At 40.5% G+C, this 23301-nt stretch overlaps 1 protein-coding gene across 1 annotated transcript in view; it reads right to left on the bottom strand.

Moving 5' to 3' along the window:
- znf407 (zinc finger protein 407) overlaps window positions 1-22022 on the bottom strand; it is a 156432-nt gene extending 134410 nt beyond the window's left edge. The window contains exons 1-4 of the mRNA XM_063488067.1: window positions 21923-22022; window positions 17870-18597; window positions 15507-17705; window positions 8830-8944 (exon numbers count right to left, since the gene is read on the bottom strand). Coding sequence (XP_063344137.1) covers window positions 8830-8944; window positions 15507-17705; window positions 17870-18530 — 2975 coding nt within the window. The 5' untranslated portion in view covers window positions 18531-18597; window positions 21923-22022. The remainder of the gene's footprint in view (window positions 1-8829; window positions 8945-15506; window positions 17706-17869; window positions 18598-21922) is intronic.
- Between the last annotated feature and the right edge of the window lie 1279 nt (window positions 22023-23301).

Genomic DNA, 23301 nt, shown 5'->3' with positions numbered 1-23301 from the left:
TGTCAACACAGAAATGCATGACTGTGAACCTGCAATGACACGGCCCCAACACTTAAACATGAGTTACAGCCTTTTCCAGCTCCATCCACGGGCAGATTACCAGACACTTTGGGCTCCTGGAATTAAGCACCCGTTCGCTCCTTCCCCCCCCCCCCTCCTCCTCCACCCAGCTTTTTAATAAGTGCACAATGGATGACACTCGCACTTCTGACAATGAGAGGACTGATATTTTAATTACACCCCTTTTTTCATCTGCCTTCCTCTTCATCTTTTAATTGCTGTTGTTAATCACTCATTAACTTCCTTCTCTCTATTTTCCCCCTCCTCCTACAATATACCTATGACATGATTAGCTCTATAGAATGGATTGTTCAGCAACATTTTTTTTGAATCATTTATCAACTTTTCAGGATAAAGTTTGAACCTCCTTTGTCCCAGTTTGTGGCGAAGGGATTAAAACTTATCGTGCTCGTGCTTCCTAACTAACAGAGCGTCTGTTTGCTGCTATCGGTCTTTAGAAGGTAAATTAAAAGTGTAAAAAACGCTACCATGAAAGGGGTCTTGTGAGACCAAAGTTAGTCTACTTCTCTTCATTTTTGCCCTGCAAGTTAAGATTTAGCAAAAACAAAGTGATGAAAAAAAAGAAGAAGAAAAAAACTGAGAAAGGGCTGAGACCACAACAAGTTTAATGTTTTAGGAAAGAAGCTGCATGCGCCTCTTAACTTAGCCGGTCCTCAAGAGTTGTATAACTCACAATCATACGCTTATGTGCTGTGCTGGCTGCTTAGCTTAACTACTGATGTTGCCGTTTAAGTGTCTGAGCCCAGTGTTTGTTTTGGTTTGCGTTTGATTAAAGGGAAATGGTTTGATTATGAAGCCCCGAGGCCCCTGTTGTGGACCCGCTAAAGAATATGAGATTGTTATTAAAACCTAATAGGACTGATATGCTGACAGAGATTTCTCTCTTTGTCTCTCGCGCTCAGAGATGCTGAGTGGGGTCCCAATCCGAACTCTTCAAAAGCATCCTTTCGCCAACGTGAGACTAACCGAGAAAACAGACTTTGTCTTCCGTGAGCACCTGCACTCGTGTTAATTTGAAGTGAAAATTTAATAGCATTTGTTGTCTTTCTGCTGAGCGTGAGGCTCCGCGACACAAACGCAACTGATGAAGCCGCACGCCTGTTGGCACCTCACCTCGGAGATACCTGTGAGGACACGTCACTAGCAAGGAAGTAAGAATCTGACAGTTAACTATAAAAAGTGTGAAGCTGTACACCGGTGGATTTATACTGATGCATCGACACTGTCTACATTTTGCTCTCCCTCCTGCTTTTCTTTTTTTTTTTTCTGTGTGTGCACATGTGCCTGCGCAAGAGTGTGTTTCTATTGCAAAAAACATTAATTTTACAAACATCAGCCCAAGGCTACTAAACACATCCAATCCATTATGCTGCGCTTTATCGTGTTATGGGGGGTAACGGGCTGTAAAGCTGTCTCGGTCATAAAGAGCGATCGCGGAGTGTCGAGTCAAACCAGAACGCAGAGCTCTCCGAGCCATACGCAGGCCTCGTTATCATCAGAACAGCTCCGTCACATACTTAACCTTTCCAGACCAGACTTTCTGCATTATTTTCCAAATGACCTTTAGCGTTACTTATTTCATTTCCGATAATGGCACACTAAATTTAGTTAAATGCATCAGAGCAAAATGTGTTTATTTTGGTGAAGGGGTCTACACTGACTGACAAGGACCGTGTTCCCAGAGTGAGACACTAAAGTGTCCGGAGCGGTAAACAGCAGTACATCTTCCTGATGGGAGCAAGTGCCAGGCTCCGTGCGTGATGAGCAGAAATCTTAGCAGATTCATCAAGTAAGTAGGTCATAGGAATTGAGATAAGGAATACATAAAACAGATATATGAATATGTGGCTGTCGCTTTATCCATGCAGATGTTCATGGATCTACTGGAGGGTCAAGGTCAGTACACCAACTTCTAGGTGTGACACAAATATTAATGAAGTACATTCAAATACAAAAAAAAAGATTAGTAGTGTGCTTTCAGATGTTCATGCTTTATTTTTCTAATTCTCTTACTTAAAGTGCATCGAGTTGCATATTTACAAGCATCTGAAGGCTGCAAACGAAGCCAATGAAATATGCAAACACTAAAGGCTTATTGTTCTGTGCTAATAAATTCAAAATTCCTGCTTACAGTTCCTGCCAACATGCGGTGCACACTCTTGGTCTAAATCATTAAGGGCACAATGAGTTTTGAAAAGGTCTAACTCTAACACAAATACATAGCTATCCTGGAGCTGTTTTATCACACAACACAATCCCTCAGCAGCCTGCGAGGAGCAGCGTGCTTCACGCCCTTGCTGTACGGGCGGAGGGGCTGGGGTGGAGGGATCTTAGCAAAATCGCTAATGTACGTGATGATTAAGTGTAACTCAAATACCGAGCGTGTTGTTCGTAGGCCTGACAGGCAGTAATTTGGTGTATTATATTCTCCGGTTTTAATTGCACGCCACCAACGTGTCCCCGTGACACGTTATGAAGCGATGATGTACAATTATTTCAGGGCGGCGGGAGATCAGCGGAGTGACATTATAATCATCCTCATAGGGATCCTTCCCTTCATCTGCAACAACCATTAATGTTTAAATGGAGAAGAAGGAAAAAAAAAAAAACATAAAAATAGTTCTCAGGGAGTTCTAACCAGAATCTGTTTGAGGATTATAGAGAATCACTTCAGGGGAGAAGGAGAGGGGTGTGGATAGACAATAGAGGGGCTGAGTTAAGTGACGGCTTTCTCTGGATAAGCAGCAAGCTAAGATGCTCCTCCACTGTCACTGCCAGGCCTCACACTACTCATACAGGCCCGGGCATTAAGGCACATTACAGCGGATGAGCCACGCAGGGCGGAACTGATGGGCTATTCTGGGAACAGACCAGACAATCTCACAAGACAGGGGGGACATAAAAACCCTGACATGAGCCAACCCCATCCTGTTAACAGTCAAATCACACACACACACACACACACACACACACACACACACACACACACACACACACACACACACACACACACACACACACACACACAAACACCCGACATGAAAACATGACTATATATACTCCAACGCTAAGTAAGGGGAGGGAGGGAGAAACACAATCCAGCCTCCTCTACAGTGAAGACAAACTTTAAGCATGCTGTAAACTTTTTGTGTTGCAAGAAAGAAACTTTTTCTTTTCTTTTTTTTTTTTTGGGGGGGGGGGTCAAATTCCTGAAGTGACACTAGCAAACAGGCAGCTTATGACCCACGATCATAAAACCGCAGTCCACAAGAGGACAATCCATGTCCATGATGGTGTTAATACTTCTAAGGCCTGGGCTGAGATATTAAACCAATGCCTCAAAGCATTTAGACTGTTTATGCATAATTTAACACCTACAACAGCATTGGATCTCCATTGCATCTTTGGGGAGGACAAGAGAGCGGGAGGGTGAAAATGCTGAATCCACGGCCTTTCTGTTAGATGATGGAGGAGAGGAGGAGGAGGAGGAGGAAGCTCATTAAGTGGCCAAGCCCCAATGTGGACAAAACATGCCAGGAGGAAATGCAACAATCTGCCATCTTGCATGCTCCGAGGGTTTTTTTTAACCAATTAAATATGAGAAATCTTATCTCTCATGCTAATAGCAAATATGTGCTTTTCTGCTTTTTTTTTTAACACCTTAAGAGATCTTTATAGCAAAGTTTATACAGATGGGTCTTTAAAATTAAAAAAAAAATCTCCTTTTATATGAGCAGACAAACAGATGTGGGGAGGGTAGAAGAACTGGCGAGGCAGAAAGCCTATAAAGTGGTCGGGATGATGAGCGCGGCGCTGACCAGCACACTCAAGTTTGACTGGCAGCATGGTCAAGGGTTCCAATCTGTCTTGGCCTCGCATTTGCATTTGTTAATTAAATGCCACAACAATATGATCTTTAACTATCAACAACTTCCCTGCCCCACCCCCGCTTAGGAAAAGAAAGCGGCGGCAGGCGAGTCGAAGCTAAAGTGAGGTGGACAGCCGAGGTGCAGCACGTCCACTCGATCACAGAGTCAGAGCTGGGGTAAATGTTCCAGTCTGAAAGTTTAACAAGGAAGCGTGGCAATCGATGTGAGTGAGCAGGAAGGAGAGGGTTTTTTTGTTTGTTTGTAAGGAAAGAAAAAGCCCAGGAACAATGTGCTGAGCTTAAACAAAACGGCAATAAACCTAATCCAGGAATTCTGTGCCACATGGATGCCTGAGAGTCTGCAAGCGTAAAATAAACTGATACAACTACAATTAGATAGATAGTAAAAGACAAACAGGACCCAAACTGAGTGTTGTGTTAATTGACATGATAAACTGCGATAACACAACCACACGAAAGACCAAAAAAATTAAAAAAAAATCCCCCCCCAAACAAACGTATTTGGTTAATCAAAAAAGTTGGCCCGTCGAGAAAGCAGAGCTTAATTGCGCTATAATCTCACTTTTTCTAGGTCACCCGAAACAAAACGGGTAATCACATTACACCTGAAACACAGTCATCCATTAGTAGCGTGCTTTGGATCCAGATTAAAGGACATATCATGAAATGTGAAAAGTTTGGGAAGGGGGAGCAGGTTATGTGAATGTATGGCTCCGGCCTTAATGAGGGTGTGTCTGTGGGTTTCTTTGTGTTTGCTGCTCTTTAGTCAAGACGAGGGATGGCCCGGTGATCAGTCAGTACTGAAAGCACACACAGGGGCCGATTTGTCACCAGCGGCTGGCACTGGCAGCACATAGCTCCTCCATCTGCATGATTTGTGAAACCAGAGGCCGTATTTAGTAGTCCCATTTAAAGGCATATTGGAGAACCGTTCTGTACGTATATGTGTATGCTTTATCGTGCGCGTGCATGGGTGTGTGTGTATGTGTATGTAAAGTCAGACACTTGGTCAAAGCGCAGCACATTTGCAGCACTTGGGAGAGAGGAGGGTTTTTCAGCTGGAGGGCTTGTGAAACATGAGACTTTCCTCTCATTAAAGGAGAAGCTGTGTTTAAACCAAAGCTTGTTTGCTCCTGCTGTAATATGTTTGCGAACATCAGCGGGAGCAAATAAACACATTTGCTCCGCTCGGCTTTAGAAGAACAACAACGGAAAAAAAAAGTCGGCCTGCGACTGAACTAAACGGAACGGTTTATACAGAATCACACAGAGGGAGAAACTAATAACGCTGCATATGTCTTCATCTTAGCGAACGTGCAGCCGCAGAAGCTCGACGGGAACAAAGCCGGAAATCCCACAATTTATTGTATTCCCCGTCTGCATGTTAAACAGCTTAACACGTCCATCTGAACATGGCACGGCAATGAGGAGGGCTACCACGGGAATGAAAGGAGCTGAGCGCAACATATGGTCTACATGTAGGGGGTAGACGGTAGTGCAATAATAACTGTACTCTTGCACTACTGGGTATTTGTGGGCTGGTGGTTACCTACATAAACTTCCAATTAGGGTTATTTGTACAGAAGAGAAGGCAAAATAAATGGATAGTTAAAAAGAAGCAATACAATTGTCTTTTAAGGACTGGGATACACTGGAGTAAGTGGATTCACATGTTAAAGAGATGGTACGCACCAAAATGAAATATACGCGTTATTAATTTCTTTTTCAGCCTGTCCTGTATAATAGAAGCAAACGGCACTGGCCTGGTGGTGCTCAAAGTGCCAACAGAATACATTTGAACTCAGCTTTAATCGTTGCTTTCCAGAAATCAAGACCCAGCTACTCACAAAAAATAAATAAATCTGCAAACCTTGGTGTGAAAAGTTTAATGTAGAAACCATTTTTCTTTTTGCCAAACTACATCTGGCAACTGTATCACAATGCAGAGGGATATAATAACATGATTAATAAATGGTAAACTGATAAGATATATAATTTTCGTTATTGTAAACTAAAATTTATAATTATAAAGCAATATTTAATAATCTTGACGAACCTGAAGTTATAACTAACATTATATTTAGTAATTATAACATTAATTAGAATTACTAACGATAATGACTACTTAATTAAAATTACTCACGTTAAATAATCATTACTATAGTATGATTTCTGTTCATATTATTTACACACACTGGTCATTTTATCAGGTACATCTGTCCAACTGTTCGTTTATGCCTTATCAGCAGCAACTCAGTGCATTTAGGTTTATAGACATGGTCAAGACAGCCTGCTGGAGTTCAAGCCAAGCATCAGAATGAAGAAGAAAGGTGACTTAAGTGGGTTTGACAGTGATGTGGTTGTTGGTGCCAGACGAGCTGGCCTGAATATTTTAGAAATTTCTGATCTACTGGGACTTTAACAGGGAATAGTCCAAAAGAAAAAAAAAATGAAACACGGGGGGGGGGGGATGCCACAAGAGAAAATGCCTTGTTTATGTCAGAGGTCAGAGGAGAAGAAAAAGCATGGATTCATCCTGCTTTGTACCAAAGGATCAGGCTGGTTTTGGTGGTGGGGGATGTGCTTAGGCCTCTTAGAACCAACTAAGCATTGTGTAAAATGCCATATTAGACCCAAATATTGTTGCTGACCATTATTTCAAGTTTTTATTGCTGATCCGTAACTGTGTCCTGAGTCGGAGGGCACCAAATGCTGCCGTTTAGTAGAAGTTGTTGCAACATAGAAAAACAATAATGGATTGCATTTATATAGCGCTTTTCTAGGCACCCAAAGTGCTTTACAATTCCACTATTCATTCACTCTCACATTCACACAAAACGCATGTTTCTTTCATTTTCTGAAAAGACTTTGTGAACTAACTAAAAAATACTGGCAACCACCAGTGCTGCCTTTCAGCCTCCTAATAGACACACCTTTGGTATTAATTCGTAAATCCTAAGTGGCTTCCTTCTTGAGTAATCGATTTCACAAGATTTTCAGAAAACTTGACCTATGAGATTTGAACTCATCCAAGATTTAATTAGATACACTATGGTATCAATTTGAAGCTCCTACATCACTTTGTTCTCGAGTTATCACATTTACAAACCTAGGTGTCCAAGCTGCCTGCCCGGCGGGATGATGACAATACCTCAACAGCCTTTTACAGCCGAGGGGTCATAAAAACCAGAACAAAAATAAATAAATCAGAGGAAGTTTTATTATTTGTTTGTTTAGTTAAGTTTTTCTGACATATGAGGCACTGATAGACAGCTATGTTGACAGTCTGGATGTCTATAAGACTGTGAGTGAATTGCTTTCAAAAGGTTCTGTGTTTTTATTGTAATACTTGTACGGATTTACCTAAATCTTGCATCCATTTATATGACCCCAATAATAAAATTTAACATAATAGTAGTTTAACTAACACTGAAACTAATAAAAACTAAATTAAAACTAAACATTTTCTAAAAACAGTGAAAGACACAGGACACCAACCACACCCTCAAAGTTCATAGCCTTGTGATTTCCCAGTTTTGCATTATTTGATTAAGTATAATATAAAGTTATCTGTAAAAATTTATTTAAAGTTTAAATATTCATTACACAGACTTTATCAACCATATACAAAGACTTTTGAACATCAGTTTCAACTTTACTTTAACCACCCAGTTAATGCTTGTTGATGGTTTATTCAACACCTATTAACCAATCAGTAAACACTAATAAGCCTGCCATTGTCGAACTAAATTTAAGATTAATTAAACATTATTTACCATTTATTTATCCATTCATTTTTAACCATTTATTAAAGATAATAATGTTATCAAAGCATGCATCTACCTCTTTGGAACGGCCGAACATGACAGGATGCAAACATAAAGCTGGCCAGCCTCAGCCAAGCTGTAACATTAGCTATCTGCACTCTTCCTGTGGTTGGAGGTTGTAGTTTGGCTGAAAGAAAATTATTTGTACCCAAAAGTGCTGAATATTTTTGAGTAACTTGAGCCAATATTTCTGGAATAAAAAGACATCGCTGCTCAGATTTCCAGGTGTTTTTTGTTGTGTTTCGTCTTTTGGTGTTGTTGCCACTATGAGCGTCACAAGAAATAAATACAAGAAACCTGCCTTTACCTTGTTTCGATTATTTTTTCACCGCTACAATTTTTTTGTAAATAGTGAATCGCTTTACATTGATCAGTTTACTTTCTTATTAAATAGCAGAATATGGATTTGGGTTTTCAAACAGAACATTAAGGCATTAAATGGACAGCAAGGTTCTGAAAAGGCAAACTAATCACAATCTGTGGACATGTGTGACAGATAAGTATAAAAAGCTGTCTGCATCACATTAGCAAATGAAGCAAACCAATGCCACGTCTCTTATTATGACCAGGCAGGGTTAAATGGGTTTGAATTATGAATTAGCCTGAGACAAATGCAATTTAAAGTGGGCTGTACAATAGATAATCAGCAGGCCACACTCACTAGGAGGAGCAAACCAAACGCTTGTCTCAATTTCGAGCCTCAACTTGAAAACAGCGGCAGCTTTTCAGCAAACTGTGAAATATCTCTATTAGAAATTTGCATCCAATCAAATGTGAGACAAGTGACTAAATACGTTCTTATTGATGTGCAATTTAATCCTCAGGTGAGAGTCATTAGATGTAACACTAAAACAAACACATTCCCCGACTCGTAGATTTTCATGTTATTGCTTGACTTTTTCTTCTAAATGGCCAGAGCTGTAATGATTGGATCATCCTTCGCTCCAAATTTGTGTGAGCAAAGCCGTTGTTTGACCCCCCTCGACTCTGCGAACTATTACCCTTAAGAACAGCATACTCCGAGTAACTCACCCACATATGTCGCATTTGTACTCTCGCATGCCGAGATGTCTCTTCACGTGGTTCCTGGCGTCTCCCAGCTGAGCGGTTGCAAAGTTGCAGATCTTGCACATGAAGGGCTTAGACCCTGCAAAACACAGCACGGAGAAATCACATGCAACAATAATATTATGTTTGAAAGAAACGGCAATTTTAATAAAACACGACTGCATAAGCGCTGGGCAGAAATCTGATTTTACATTACGGATCATTTTTCAATGCCAGGCATGGAGAACTGTTATTAGTTCTGTGCTAGGGCTTCAATCTACTTCACAGCTACGAAATGACTTCAGAATTATAGAAACAGATGCCCTTACTCCAGCCCCCATAAAAACTACAGTCACACTCCAAGTGCCAAGCAGCTCTTCTTTCACTCTCTATCTATCCTTGTCACTCTCCTTCATCTCTTACCTACTCTTCCTTTGCCTGTGGATGCGTAAATTGGATTCCAAAGGTCAGGGCGAATACGTAAATCAATTCTGTGTGCGCTCACTACCGCCCATTCCATCATTAAAGCGCTAATCACTCTGGCGGGCTTCGCAGGGAGGTTTCTCCCTAATTATTGTCATTAATAAGTCCTGAGGGCGGGGTAGCATTTGAGAGAGTGGCAAAGCTTCTTCCTGCTATTCATCATTTAAGAGCAGAGCGAGGGTGAGGGCCAATGCCTGTACTATCTCTGTGATGCACTCACATCTACCAGCTCAAAGAGAAGGAAAAAAAGAATGTTGGACATGCTACACCATCTCAAATTTTAAATATAGGACACAAAAAAATGCATATTACAAATGCAAGTTTACATTTCTTCAAAGATTCAAGCTATAATTAGTAAGTAACATGAATATTTTGTTCAACAGCGGCACGACACAGTATGACACTCCAATATAAGTGGCAGCCTGGTGTAATATCCACGTATGCATCTTTGAGCAAACCCTCAGCCTCTCCCGGTGAATATCCCAAGACGTTGTACAATATTTATTCCAGGGGCAGCCGCTGATTTGATTAAGCACTTTGTGTAGATTACTAATTCGTTCATACACGGTTCACTTGCTGTGAGCTGGAAGTACGACACATTGAATTTTATGCCGGTAACGAAGATTGAAAGGCAAGCCTGTGCTAACAAGGCCCATAAACACAAGGGACGGGGAGTGGGGGTGGGGGTGGGTCAACACATGGGCAAAGACAACCTCTTCATTTCACATGTCCCCATAGTATACTACACACACACACACACACAAATCACCACAGCATAAAAACAAGAGCAAATAAAGGCAAAAACAAATATCTCTGTCCAAAACTCTACCCTTCACACCTTAATAAAGTGACACTTTTTCTCTCTCTCTCTCTCTCACACACACACACACACACACACACACACACACAAATTAATTAAAAGAAGAAGAAAAAAAGATTACAAAACAAACTCAGCAACACCCATAAAAAAGACAGATGCACACACTCACACCACACCCACCGTCACACCTACACCTACCTGCATCTAGATTCAGAGCCCCACCTCACACCTTTGCATGCGCTTGCAGACACACACATTATATTCATAAACAATAATCACCCGTGGACAAACAGAAGGAGAGACAATCATTCTTCCCCCTTCTCACTCACTCACTCACTCACACACGCGCACACACACACACACACACAGAGTCATATGCAACCTAAAGTTGAGGTGAGAGAGAGAGAGAGAGAGAGAGAGAGAGAGAGAGAGAGAGAGAGAGAGAGAGAGAGAGAGAGAGAGAGAGGCGTGTGGGGAGCTGATTTGTCCAGATGGCTGGCTGAGTATGAAACATGGCAGAAAGGAGAGCGATGTAACGTCCCTCAGTTCTCACATCTTATCACATTAATACTCTACCACTCCACTTAAACAGCCTCCGTGAAACTGAAATTGACCATCAATGCAGTGTCATGTTAAATTAATATTGCCATCCACATAGGGGCGATGTGGCTCCTGCACATCCCAGATGAGACAGGGAATGACTAATTAATTTCCTGAGAGGAGAGAGGAACCTCTTGCAATGTTTCACTACGTGCTCACGCACATACACACACACATACACACACACACACACACACACACACACACACACAAACGTCTTGCACACGATGCACACCCCTGTGACAGCCTTGGCTTTAACTTTCATGTTTAGAGGAAAAGAATAATAGCTGATATTTTCATACAAATAAACACATTTTGCTTCCACTTCCAAAATTCTGCAGTTTCAATACTGCGGTTTCATCTGTGAACAGTCTTGGGGTGTTCAGTCAAAGTTTATTTTAATCTGTTGCCTTGTTTTTACTTGTTTTAGCCTGCAAAAATAGATTTACTCTGCATTACAGTGGGTGGATTGGAACATGGTTAATGCGGTGCCACAAGTCACATGAATATTAAACATGATTCTTTAGAGGAAAATTTTCACCTGTTCCTGTCAGCACCAAAGTGTGAAACACATACTTTAACAGAATGCAAGAGGGGGAGGATAGGAAGAGAAAAGCACCACGCATAAAAGTCTGATGGCAACTGTGAACACACAAAAAAACAAAAAACCTTTAAAATATGTGGCTTTATTAAAAGAAGCTCTATAGGAGTTCAGCATTATACTCCAGAAAGTTCAGAAACAGACACCGGACACATTAAAGACAAACTGAAACACTGAAGCAACACAGTCGAAAGATTCTGCCTCTTAATATGGCCCAGGATCCAAAATTACATTTAATTTCCCATCATGCAACTCCATACCACCATTCTTTAGACACCCAGTGCGTAACGCTGCCACTATATCCCCCACTTCCTATTAAAAGGACTCAAGCCTGTAAGTCAAAAGAAACCTCGTGACATTATCAGATATATATACTTAAACTTCACACTTAATAAACTCAGCTTAATGGGAAAAAACACACACATGCTAATAATTTATCAGTCTCATGACTGGTTATACACAAAAAACACTCTTTTCTACCAAGTATAACATTTCCAAAAATCAAGTAAGTATTTAGGGTAAAAGCGAACTGGGGTTTCCTCCTAAACAAAATGTAAAACCACGTTCCACGAATAACCAAGAAGGCAAAAATAAACAAAAAGAAGATAAAGAACATTTCTGTTCTGCCTTACTGATTTTTTTTTTCACAAATCAACTACCTTCCATTATAGGTCTGAAATATCTTATAAGATAACTTCAGACTAAAACTCCTGATAAGGCCTTCTTTTCTGTCTGAACAACTCCAGTTCGCTTCCTTCACTCTACCCTTTCAAGCAAAAAGTTTAGAGTCATCATAAACGTCTTTTCTTCATAATCACCGCCGTTTCCATTTGTGTTTCTATAGTGCTAAAAATGTTGTCTTTCTCCCTCTGGATTTAAGGTCTATAGAGCAGCATATGGTACCACCTCAAGGGTGGATGGTGATGGTGTGTAGAGGTATGAATAAGCATCCCACTGTACACTCCCCCCCCCCCCCCCCCCCCCCCGAATCCTCCAGCGAAAGGTGGGTCCTGCAGCACGACGCATTGGCATGGAAAATGAGCAATTAAATCCAAAGCTGTAAATACTTCAGTGTTGCATTGGTCTGCTCTCTGCTTTCCTCTAGCTTTCAACTTTTTATTCGCCAAAATTTAATTCGCTGATTAGTTTAATGCTGATAAATCAGCACCTCATCTATTCAGATATATCTCATCTATTCTGATAAATCAGCATCTAATTTTTTATCCTTAAAAAAACCTTCTCTTTGGGACCTTTTTTTTGTTTGCTTTTTTGTGTTGCATGGAGTGGTTTAATGTGTAGGTGTTCGCTTAAGAAATAAACGATCCATGGTTCAATTCTCGGATGAGACACATATTCCGTCAGGAAGGGAGCCCAAATCGAACGTGAGAATCTACGCACTGTAGCAACCTCTCGACAATAATGGAGCAGTCAAAAGCAGCCTTTATGTAACCTTTCTGGGTATTCTTGGCTACCAAAACATGCTAGAAATAAAATACACTGTGATGATTATAAATTACAAGAGTCAATTGCTTTTTAATTTCTTCTACACATGCTAAAAGACAAAAATCATCTGTAAGGATTTAAAGATCCTAGAAATGTTTGTATCAAAAGCCAGTATGGGTTAAACCATCACTAAAGTGTTTAAACTTAAAACTATACAGCAGACCAGTGGAGCACCTATCATTTTAATTCCTGGCTATTGCTACAAACACAAATTACATCCTGCATACTAGCAAGAGTGGATAACATGTGTTATCATTGCTTTAAGGCTCGGTCTGAGGTCAGACAGCTCACTCCAGTGAAAAAGTGACCAATTTACCTCAAAATGCAAATTCTAGCTGTGCCCTCATTGGCAAAATGCGAGCATGTGTATGCGATTCCTTAAAGGGACAAATTGACAAATCTGTGTGCAGCCTCCCACTGCCGTCTCCTGATTTCTCTGATTAATCAAGTGAATAAAAACTAGGTCTTAATTAAAAGGATCTGGACGTGCTCCCAGCTCAGAAACTGGCAGACCCCCACCGTGCTGCTCCGCAGTCGGCCACACAAACAAACTCCCAGAATAAATGACCAGCACATAAAAAGGTGAATAATTCACTGTAATGAGGGAACTTAGCAATAATAACAACTGACATATGTCGTCAAAATGAAGTGAAATGTGTGCTTTCTGGAAACAAGACAGCATTAAGGAAAGTGGAGATGCAGTCTCGTAAACAAGAAAACAACTCTACTGAATAAAAATAGGTAAACCTAAAAAAAACAATAATAAAAATGAAGTAGTGATCATTTGAAACCCTGGAATGTGCCCTTGACTCGAAGCCTTCAGTTGGGACCTCAGTGTCAAAGCTTTCATTTTCTTAAGTAACACTAAGTAAGTGCCCTCAAAACTCAAGAATTATGACAGAGGGTGGAATTATGAATACGTATAGACTAACCATTAATAAGAAGAAAGTGGAAGCTCAACATTAATCATCAAGATTTTAACCTCTAATTCTTACAGCTTTAAGCAGTTTGGTCTAAGCTGTGAAAAATACGACTTTGGCACACAAGGTGACTGGCATACACACCAGTGCAAAACAGAAAGGATGTTTTCTTGTCTGTAAAATTCCAATACTGCAGTTTTACTAATTGAACAGTATTTACTACACAATCGTTTTAGCCTACATTATGAAGTACACCACACAGTATGTACTTAGATAAGACATACTGGAAGTATCATTTCTGTGTTTACTACAAAAGCGGTACGTAGCAAAACTACAATCCCCACACAAACCATCCACTGTCACAGGATATCAAACCATCCTGTTTTTATCTTTTCTTCAACACACATTTACATACACACACACACAGAAACACAAGGGCACAATCATACACACACATGGTAAGCACAGAGCACGGACTTCAATTAAAGTCCCATTAAAGTTTCGGCTGAAAGGGGGATGGACCATAGGAGGCAGAGAGGGGCATTTATTGATGGCGCCCTCACATCTCGTTCCTGCATTAAGTTGATTTTAAAAGCAATTAATACACATGGTCAGGGAAAAGTAATGGAGAGCCCCATGTTCTTAACCTGCCGGACATTTCCCAGCCAAAGCCCTGACCAACGCAGGCCTGCTTTGCATTATAAATGACAAGATAAATCTTAATGGATTGAGGATAATCAGCTAGCCATGAAGGCTGACATATACACACATTCACCAGGCATACGAGCGCACAAACATGGACGTACAGACACGAGGGAAATTAAAGGCTTTGAATACGTCTGCATTGATTATTTTAAATTATTAGCCCACCTCTCTTTGGACCTCCAATGCTTTTAGCCTAAGCTTTAACACATTTACAGAGACTTATTGACTATAATTACAACTGAGTCCTAGTAATGGACACATCAATTATGAGTCGCACATGTCTCTGACCAAGCGTTGCTCAGGGAATCCCAATCTGGGGTCCATTAGCGTCTCTCCTGCTGGTCTGAAGCTCAATCAGTCTTTACCTTCACCTCTACTGAAACAGCTATTACCTGGCTGAAGTAGATAGTAGCTCTAACATTAGCTTGAACTGCCAAGAGAAGAGGCGCACAATACTTTGGGACCTAAAACAAAGGCCTAATAGCTGAGGAGCTACACAAATGACAGCTTTTCTTTCCTTTTGCAATTTCTGGACTGAATCTGATAATAACCACCAAGCCAATCTATATCACTTATAGAAGGTTTAGTCATTTGTGTAACAACTGGGAAGTGCAATTGTTAATAAAGTGTATGTGAATATATGATACATTTTCACTTTTTTAATCACAAGCAGCTTTCTAAGCGGAAATAAATGGATAAATTGCAATGCCAAGCACTTAAAATATGCATTACCAAGTTAATAATTTCAATATTTGCAGTAAAAATGAGGTTTACAAAGGATATACAAAGGATTATGAGCACCTTCCTAAAACTATGTTGTCATGTAATGTTTTAGCAAACTCACTGTGGGCTGCAGGTGCCTCATTAATGTGCCCTTGTTTTTAATAGCGCAAGTAAAAAAGAAGAATAATAGCTGTGGCTTGCTTTTATACAGAAAAACAAACATGCTGCATTGATGCATATTCACTGTATGGGAACAAGGTCCAAAAAAGAGGGAGAAGGAACAGTTCAAGAAAGCAATCGTACGTACCGGTGTGAGTGCGAATGTGTGCCAGGAAGGCCATAGAGTTGCTGCTCTTGCACACCTTGCCACAGTATTTGCACACGTTGCCCTGGTTCTCCTCCCGTTCGCGGTTGATCTGCTCCGTGTCCTCCAGCACGTACTTGTTGACCTCCCTCAGGAGCTCCTCGTGTTTCTCCTTGATGTGATAAAACAGATCCTGCTCTGATTCAAATCGATCCGTGCACTTGACACACTTGAAGCTTGCGCCCCCTTCGGGCAGCTCCTCCACACTGTTCTGCTCGTTGCGAAGGTGGGCAGCGCTGGTCAGGTGCTGGTGCAGGTTGCTCTCGGTGTAGAAGGATTTGCCGCAGACCAAACAGTGGAAATGCCTCTCCTTGGAAGGATGCTTCATCGAGATGTGGACGTTGAGGCCGCTGATGCCATCCGCCATAAATCCGCAGTCCTCGCAGCGTATGCGAGAGTTGCTTCCTTTGGTTTCCTCCCTCACCTTTGCTTCCTTGGGTTTGAGCTTCTTGACGTATGCGGAGCTGGGAGACACTAAGCCAGAGGTCACTGGTGATCCTCCAGTCAAACATATCATGGTGGCTTCACCTTCCAGAGACAGACCTTCCTGTGCAGCCTGCTCCTGCTCAGCTAGGAACTTCACAGATACAATACAGGCATCAAAGGGAAGGGCTTTGGACATTTGTGTGTCTCTAGTCATAACGTCTACCTTTAAATGTTCATCATCTGCTTGTTTACCCTCTTGTTCCTGGCTCTCTGGCTGTGCCAACTCAGAGACTGAAAGCTGACATTCTTCATCCTGCTGGGCTTCAGAATCTGCTGTTAGCTCAGTCGCTTCAATGGTCATCTCTGGTTCACCACAAGCAGGAGATGTAATTGCATTTGCTTGCTTCTCATCTCCACCTACAAGCACATTATTAACCAGCTCTGTGGTGACACAGGGCGCAGGTGTATTCTGGCCTTCCATAGATTGACTGTCTATGGGACAGGATTCAGACACTTCTGCGGGACTCACAGATTCACATTCAGGGTTAGAATTTGCCGCAGGAAGCTCCGTGATATCGTTCAGCTTTAGAGGGAGTGCTAAGGCTCTTTGTCCTTCGCTCCCTTTTTGTTCCAGATATTTCTGACTTTTCTGCTTGTGTTTCTCTGTGCTTGCATGGCGGGACATTTCCCTGCTTGTTACAGCATAGTAACTGCACGCTAAACAGACATACTCAAAATCTCTGGTGTGTTTTCTCTTGACGTGAAGATGGAGGGACGGAATAGATTGAGCAACAAAATCACAGAGGCTGCAGGCATTGACAGAGTCATATTTACTTTTTTTCTGGTTTGCCTCTGGCTGAGTTTGCTCGTCTCCACCGTGTTCTTTGGAAGCTGTGTCATCAGATTCTTCCTCTGTGCCGGTGGTCTCTACGGTGGTATTCGGCTCCTTGGTTTCCTGAATTGATGTACTTATGTGATTTGTGATTGGGTTCTTACTTGTGCATTCTTGTGCACGTCTAACATGCTTCTTTGTTAAACAGTGACGATCCATGTCTCCTTTGGTCACACAGCTGTAGTTGCACAGAGTGCAGCTGTAGCCATAATCTTTGCTGTGTTTACGGCGAACATGAACACTGAGGTTGGTGGCGTTGGACACCACCAGGCCACAGTATCCACATGTGGTTGTGGAGCCTTGCTTTGGTCTTCCTCTTTTCTTACTGGGAGGTCCCAGCTCTAACTCTTCCTCCTCAGCTAACACGGCTTTGGCAGCTTCAGCTGCCTCGTCGGTTTCCTGTTCTCCTCCTGTCAACGTATCTAACCCTTCTCCCCCGAGCATCTGAGCTACGTCATCTATAACAGCACCATCTCCAGCACCATCTCTGCTTACCCTGTCGACATATACTTCAGATTTTGAGCTCTTGCTTTCTTTCTCCTGCTGCTGCATGTGGCTATCTGAGGACAGGTGAGAATCCATCCACTCAGATGTGGCAGAAAGAAAGTTGCACAATTTGCAACGGTACCAGTCCTGGTCAAGGTGTTTGACACGAGCATGGTTCTCCAGCAGCGTAGCTGTGCTGACCCTAAAATCACAGTTTGCACACTTCAGCTGGAACCTGCTGAGGGTGCGTTTGGGTGTCACTCGTGTTGAAGTAGCCTTCATGCTACTGCCAGGATCCACAGCCTCCTCCCTGTCATCTATGCTTTCATCAGCATCAACTGAAAGACAGTTCAGAGATACAATTGTTAAATAAAAATTAAAAGAAAAAAAAAAGACGGGCACATTTTTTATTCTACTACCTATTACAAATATTATATTAACCCAATGCTTAATTCACATGTAATGTAAGGGCTTAGAACTGTGGAGAACAGGATATACTCACATGTATACGGGGTGTCTTTGGTGTGGTATCTCTGGATGTGAACATCTAGAGGAGCCTTGTCCCTAAACTCTTGCCCACAGTAATTGCAGGAATGAATAATCTTGGGTTTTGGGATTCGCTTGCTCACTCTTCTCTCTTGTGTAGAGATTGTTCCTTCTTGCTCTACCTGCTGTTTGTCTAATACACTTTGCTTTTCAGTTACATCCTTCATGTTTATGCCTTTGTCACTTGCGACTGATCTCAGTTCATCACGATCAGAATCTTGTTCCTGTTTAACCTCAGCGCCACTCTCTGCCTCCATGTCTGCCTCCTGCTGGATTTCAGCAGGACTCACATTAGAGATATTTGCACTTTTCTCCAAAGGCTTTGCAGCTTTGTCAGACATCTTTCCGTGCTTTCGTGCAAAGTGGATCTTCAGTGATCTCGGGCATTTGGCTGAGAAGCCACAAACTGTGCAGAGGTTGTCGCCGTCTTTAGGTGCAGAATTCGGACTTGGTCTCTCAGTGACTTCTTCATCTGCTTCATCGAGCTCAGCAGCACTGGGCGAGTCTCCTGCAGTTTCCTCCATTTCCACATCATCTGTATGCACTTGCCCACTGATGTCATTTTCAGCCACTTTCTCCTCAATGGCTTCCTCTCCTGATAGCACTGTTTCATCCATATCATATCCTGCTATGATTACACACAACAGTGAAGCTGATCGCTATCATCAGAGCTGGGTCAGAATCCTGAAAGAGGGGGGAAGATGGAAGACAAAATGTCAGATATCTTCATTTGTCTGAAATACACTTTAGTGTATGCTATAAAAAAAAAGGAAATAGTAAAAAGTTAAGTTCTGCGAGACAAACAACAGCTAACAACAAGCTTCTGAAAAGTATTCCTTCTGCAGCATTCTCGGACCAAGCACAAGTAAATGTTGCCATCTAGTGCTTCCAAACAGACATTGTTAGTCACAGACATCCAGCATGAAAATTGGCTGCTGCTTATTTAAGTTCTGCTGGAATTCAAACCTTTTGTGTGATAAATGTACTAAAAATGTACAATGGCCAACACAGATCAGTGGACTGCAAATCAAGTATTGTTCCTCGAACTTTATTTACTTGACATGTCTGTATTTGCAGTGTATTTCACTTGCTTTTGTTACCCCATTTACTCCAATATTGTATCCTCTTTAAATAATTGGATTATTTTTGATTGAACTTCTGTACATACAAGTTAGACAGACTACAATGACATGTTTCGTTTTGGATTTAAAAACGAAAAAACTGTTTAGTGTCAGTTAGTTTCCAGAGTGGATTTTATTTTTTCAGTTTAGTTTTTATTATTTGAAAATGTTTCTTTTTGTTTATTTTCCATTAGTTTCGGTGTATGTTTTAGTCATTTTAATTACTACTGTATGGAGTGCATGTGTCTGAGGCAATATTTAGGAAAATTAGTACAGGTATTGTAATAAAAACACAGAATGATTTAACATCTTTAACAACTCATCAGGCAAGTAGTAATAAAATATTTCACCAAACTAACAATTACCAAAACTAAGGATATTTCATTTTCTTTCATTTTAGTGTTCAAAGTTCACAAAATCATTTCAGTTATTTTTTTCCAAAATCTAGTTTTTATCTTTATTTTATTTAGCTAAAACGTTTTTCACGTGTACTTTTAGTTTAGTTATAGTTAACTATAATAAACCTGTCCCCGTCAGTTCTTTGGCAAACAAGTTGGACTTCATCTGACCAAAAATGTTTCTGTCAATACTAATCATTAAACATTTCAATCTCCCCCTTTTTTGTGTAATGTTGTTTGTAAATAATGTATCTCAGGTTCAGTGGCTAACCGACACTCTCAAATCCTTTCCTATCTTTGTGTTTTTCCACAGTCTACTTTCTCACTCATATAGCCAATGAATTAAAATGTGCAGCTTTTTCATTAGACCCACAAACAAATTGAGGACATATAATATTCACAGGAACTATATAAAAAATAAAGTAGTCACTATCCGGTCCTGTGGAAAAACTAAGTTCCCCCTATGATCCACCTTTAGCAGCAATAACTTAAAGTAAAGATTTTCTGTGTGACTTTATCAGGCTCTCACATCACTATAGAGAAATTTCAATTCACTGAGGTTTTTGCAGGGCTTTGTTAATGCACAGCTTTATTAACGTCCCACCACAGCGTTTCCATAAGGCTGAGGTGTTGACTTTGGCTCATTGCAACACTTTTATTCTTTTCTTATTCAGTCATTCTCTCGTAGATTTCCTGCTGTGCTTGGGATCATGGTCCTGTTGCATGACACAGTTTGAGCCCAGCTTTAGCTTGATCTAGTCTGACCATGGGGTGAATTTTCTAGGACATCTACTCCTTGGCATTGTTTTACCACACAGCAAAAGGCTCCAGACCAAAAAACTGACAAAACGTCTGCTTTTCAAAGGTGATGACACTTGCTAATGATCAGTTAATTAAGTGCATTTAATTAGTGGCACCTAACAGCTGCTCACCTTCTTAATTCCTATGGAAGCAGTAAGGGTGTGCTTAGTTTTAAATATTCACAATGCAGTCTACTTTCATTAATTCCATTGTAATTATGTTATATTTAAGTTGAAATTTAGCACTTTTGTGCTCATTACTTTTCTTTGATAGCTCACCTTCACCCTGGATAGGGAATGTCCATCCATGGATTCACCATGGATGGACATTCCCTACACAGCAGCCCTGAGAGCTCAACACGTCACAACTTTAATTACATGAAAATTTAGAAAACAATTTTACTCATTTAACAGCACAGACACTGCAAATTTTGAAAGTACCGAAATGTGCTGCAAATATAAAAACATAATCAAATAAATACATAATTAAATATACAGGCAAAAAAAAAAAAAAACCTACAAAGAGGCTACAACGTTATTAAATTCGACCATGCATTAAAATGAAATTTTAAGAATCACAGTAATCAAATATTGACAGTAATCAAATATTTTTCTGTGGAAAGAATTATAATGCACACAAATTATTATTCCATGTATTTGTGGGTGAGCTGATGAGAGATTTGTTTGGTGAATCTCACTTTCTTCATGTGTAACAACGCTAACTGTGAGTGTATAATACAGTTTAATACCCTTACATATTGTTTTTAAGGGGCCATAACACAGATCTCTGGGGTTTGGACCCAATCATATTTAAAAATGCAGGACATCCAGCCAGACTTTTAAAGTATCCAACTTTGAGAATATCCTAGGTGTGCTCACTACCACCACCTACCGTTTATTTTGGTAGCATACGATTACAGGATTAACTGAAGTATCACCATGTAAAGACTGTCCATATAGGCTCAAAGTGAACTATAAAGGCTCGCAAACAGTGAGTTCACTATAACAGCAGAATTCTGTCGGTGTTGTGTCTGTAGCTAATGAAGGCGGACAGCGGTCCGTCTCCTGAACAAGTTCGTTACTACTTTCAGAGCACAACTCCGCTTGAATGCCCACTTAAAAAAAACAACAACAAAACAAAAAACTGCCAATTTTATATGTGTCGATATATAAGCAGTTTAACGACTGGGCGTCAGTGCTAGCTTGGAAGTACTGGTAAAGTTAGCCACAAATGTTTTATACAACACGATAAAAACTGCAGCGAAGAGAGAGACAGCCAGTGCCACAGTCCTACATGTTGCTTTGCCGCTCATTTCATCGCTTGAATGATTCATACTCTTAAACACTCAGAAGACTGAAACATTATAGTCCCACTTCTTAATACCGCTGCTAACTTGCTAGCAACATGTTCTCCAACGGTCTTCTGATATACGCACAACGCATCCAATTAAACTTCAACATCGGCAGAAACACCCAATCGGAACGGAGATAAGGCGGGTCTACGTAGGTCCTAGGCTTGGAAAACGACGGCAGCACAGAGGCCCAAAAAGGAGGCTAACGTCGACCTCGGAAACTGTCTTCTATGCTGCAGGAACAGTACTTTATAACACTCAAGAGAGTACGCAATCGTTTAAAAAAAGCCAATACGAGTATATAGATGTCAGTACAGTGAAATACTAGTTGAACTTACCTCTTGTTATATGCTTATTTCCACTGTCCGCGCTTTTTGATGCTAGACACAAATGGCGTACCGTAGCGTGAGCCATGCGTCACAGAAGGCGGCCTTCCTGCCCGCGGCTTCTTGTTTTTTTTCTACATCAGCTGATTTGATCACATGATGCATTCTGGTTCTGTGGGAGAGCGAAAAACGGCGTAACAGTACTGTGGTGAAATGCGTGACATTTGAAGGCTTAGTTAGTCGTTGGAAAGCCGTCGGTAAACATATGTTACTAATTGTTCTTACTAATTAACACCAAAAATGTGAAACTATTGAATATGCTGTAGAACGCCATAAGTTAGTACGTGATGCATTCAAAGTCACCATTTACAGAAAACCAATATAATCAGCAATTCAATACATCATGCACGTATGTCTAAAATTATTATAATTTTTTATGTATGTATTTATTCAGTTTTGTTTTGTTTGTTTTTTTACTTGAGAAGAAATTCTGTAGTTTTCTGGTAGACTACTCTTTTCATGCTGTATTAACAATAGATTATGGCATACAGTGTTGAAGTAATTCAGTAAAATAGCGAAAACTATTTCTCTTAGTGTGCTGGTAAAATTTTTTGAAAAAAGGCAGAAGAAAGAAAGAAAAGAGAAAATTAAAACCACAGATTATGAAAGGTTTGTCACAGTGAATTATTTATTTATTTTCTAAAATGGTCGGGTCTATGATGAATCACCACTTCCATGTGACACACAGTGTTAGCATTATAACGACTAAAGATAGATTAATGCACCAGCATTAATTGATTAAGTAGTCTGACAGGTCAGAAGGTGATAAATGAAACCTCCAGGAATGAATATGCAGTTTATTTTTCCAATAATTTTCTTTAATTCATCACAGTCAAAATTCTATGACATGGATGGTTTAAGACACAAACGCCATCTTTCCCAGGCTTCATTTTTCATAAGGATTAATCATTCATTTTTCTCCAGCTGTCTAGTAAAAGAATCCTTCATTCCTAAACATATTTAGTGTTATTCATTCCATGCTTCCATACCTCATCAAACTTTTTTTCCCATTAAAACTGGGTGTATAATAATTCAACACTGATTCATATCACACCCCGTATTGAACGTTCATTATCAGTCATTAACTGTAAAAGGTCTCTTTACAATAAAGCCAGATTGCACAGTGCTTAGTCTGAATTTCTGTGACTCAGGAGTCAGAAGATCACAGTCTACGTCACTGCCTCCATCACTGAACAGAAAAACCACAGGTGTTTACTTGCCTGTCCTTGGACAACATACCAAAACCCCTGCATCATCATGTGTGACTAATAAATAAAAAAGACTGGATTAATGTGTGTTTGAGACCATTTTTGATTAATTCAATTCAATTC

Source organism: Pelmatolapia mariae, linkage group LG10_11 (assembly GCF_036321145.2).
Source record: "Pelmatolapia mariae isolate MD_Pm_ZW linkage group LG10_11, Pm_UMD_F_2, whole genome shotgun sequence".
NCBI classification, from domain to species: Eukaryota; Metazoa; Chordata; class Actinopteri; order Cichliformes; family Cichlidae; genus Pelmatolapia; species Pelmatolapia mariae.
This window is presented reverse-complemented; position numbering and strand designations above follow the sequence as displayed.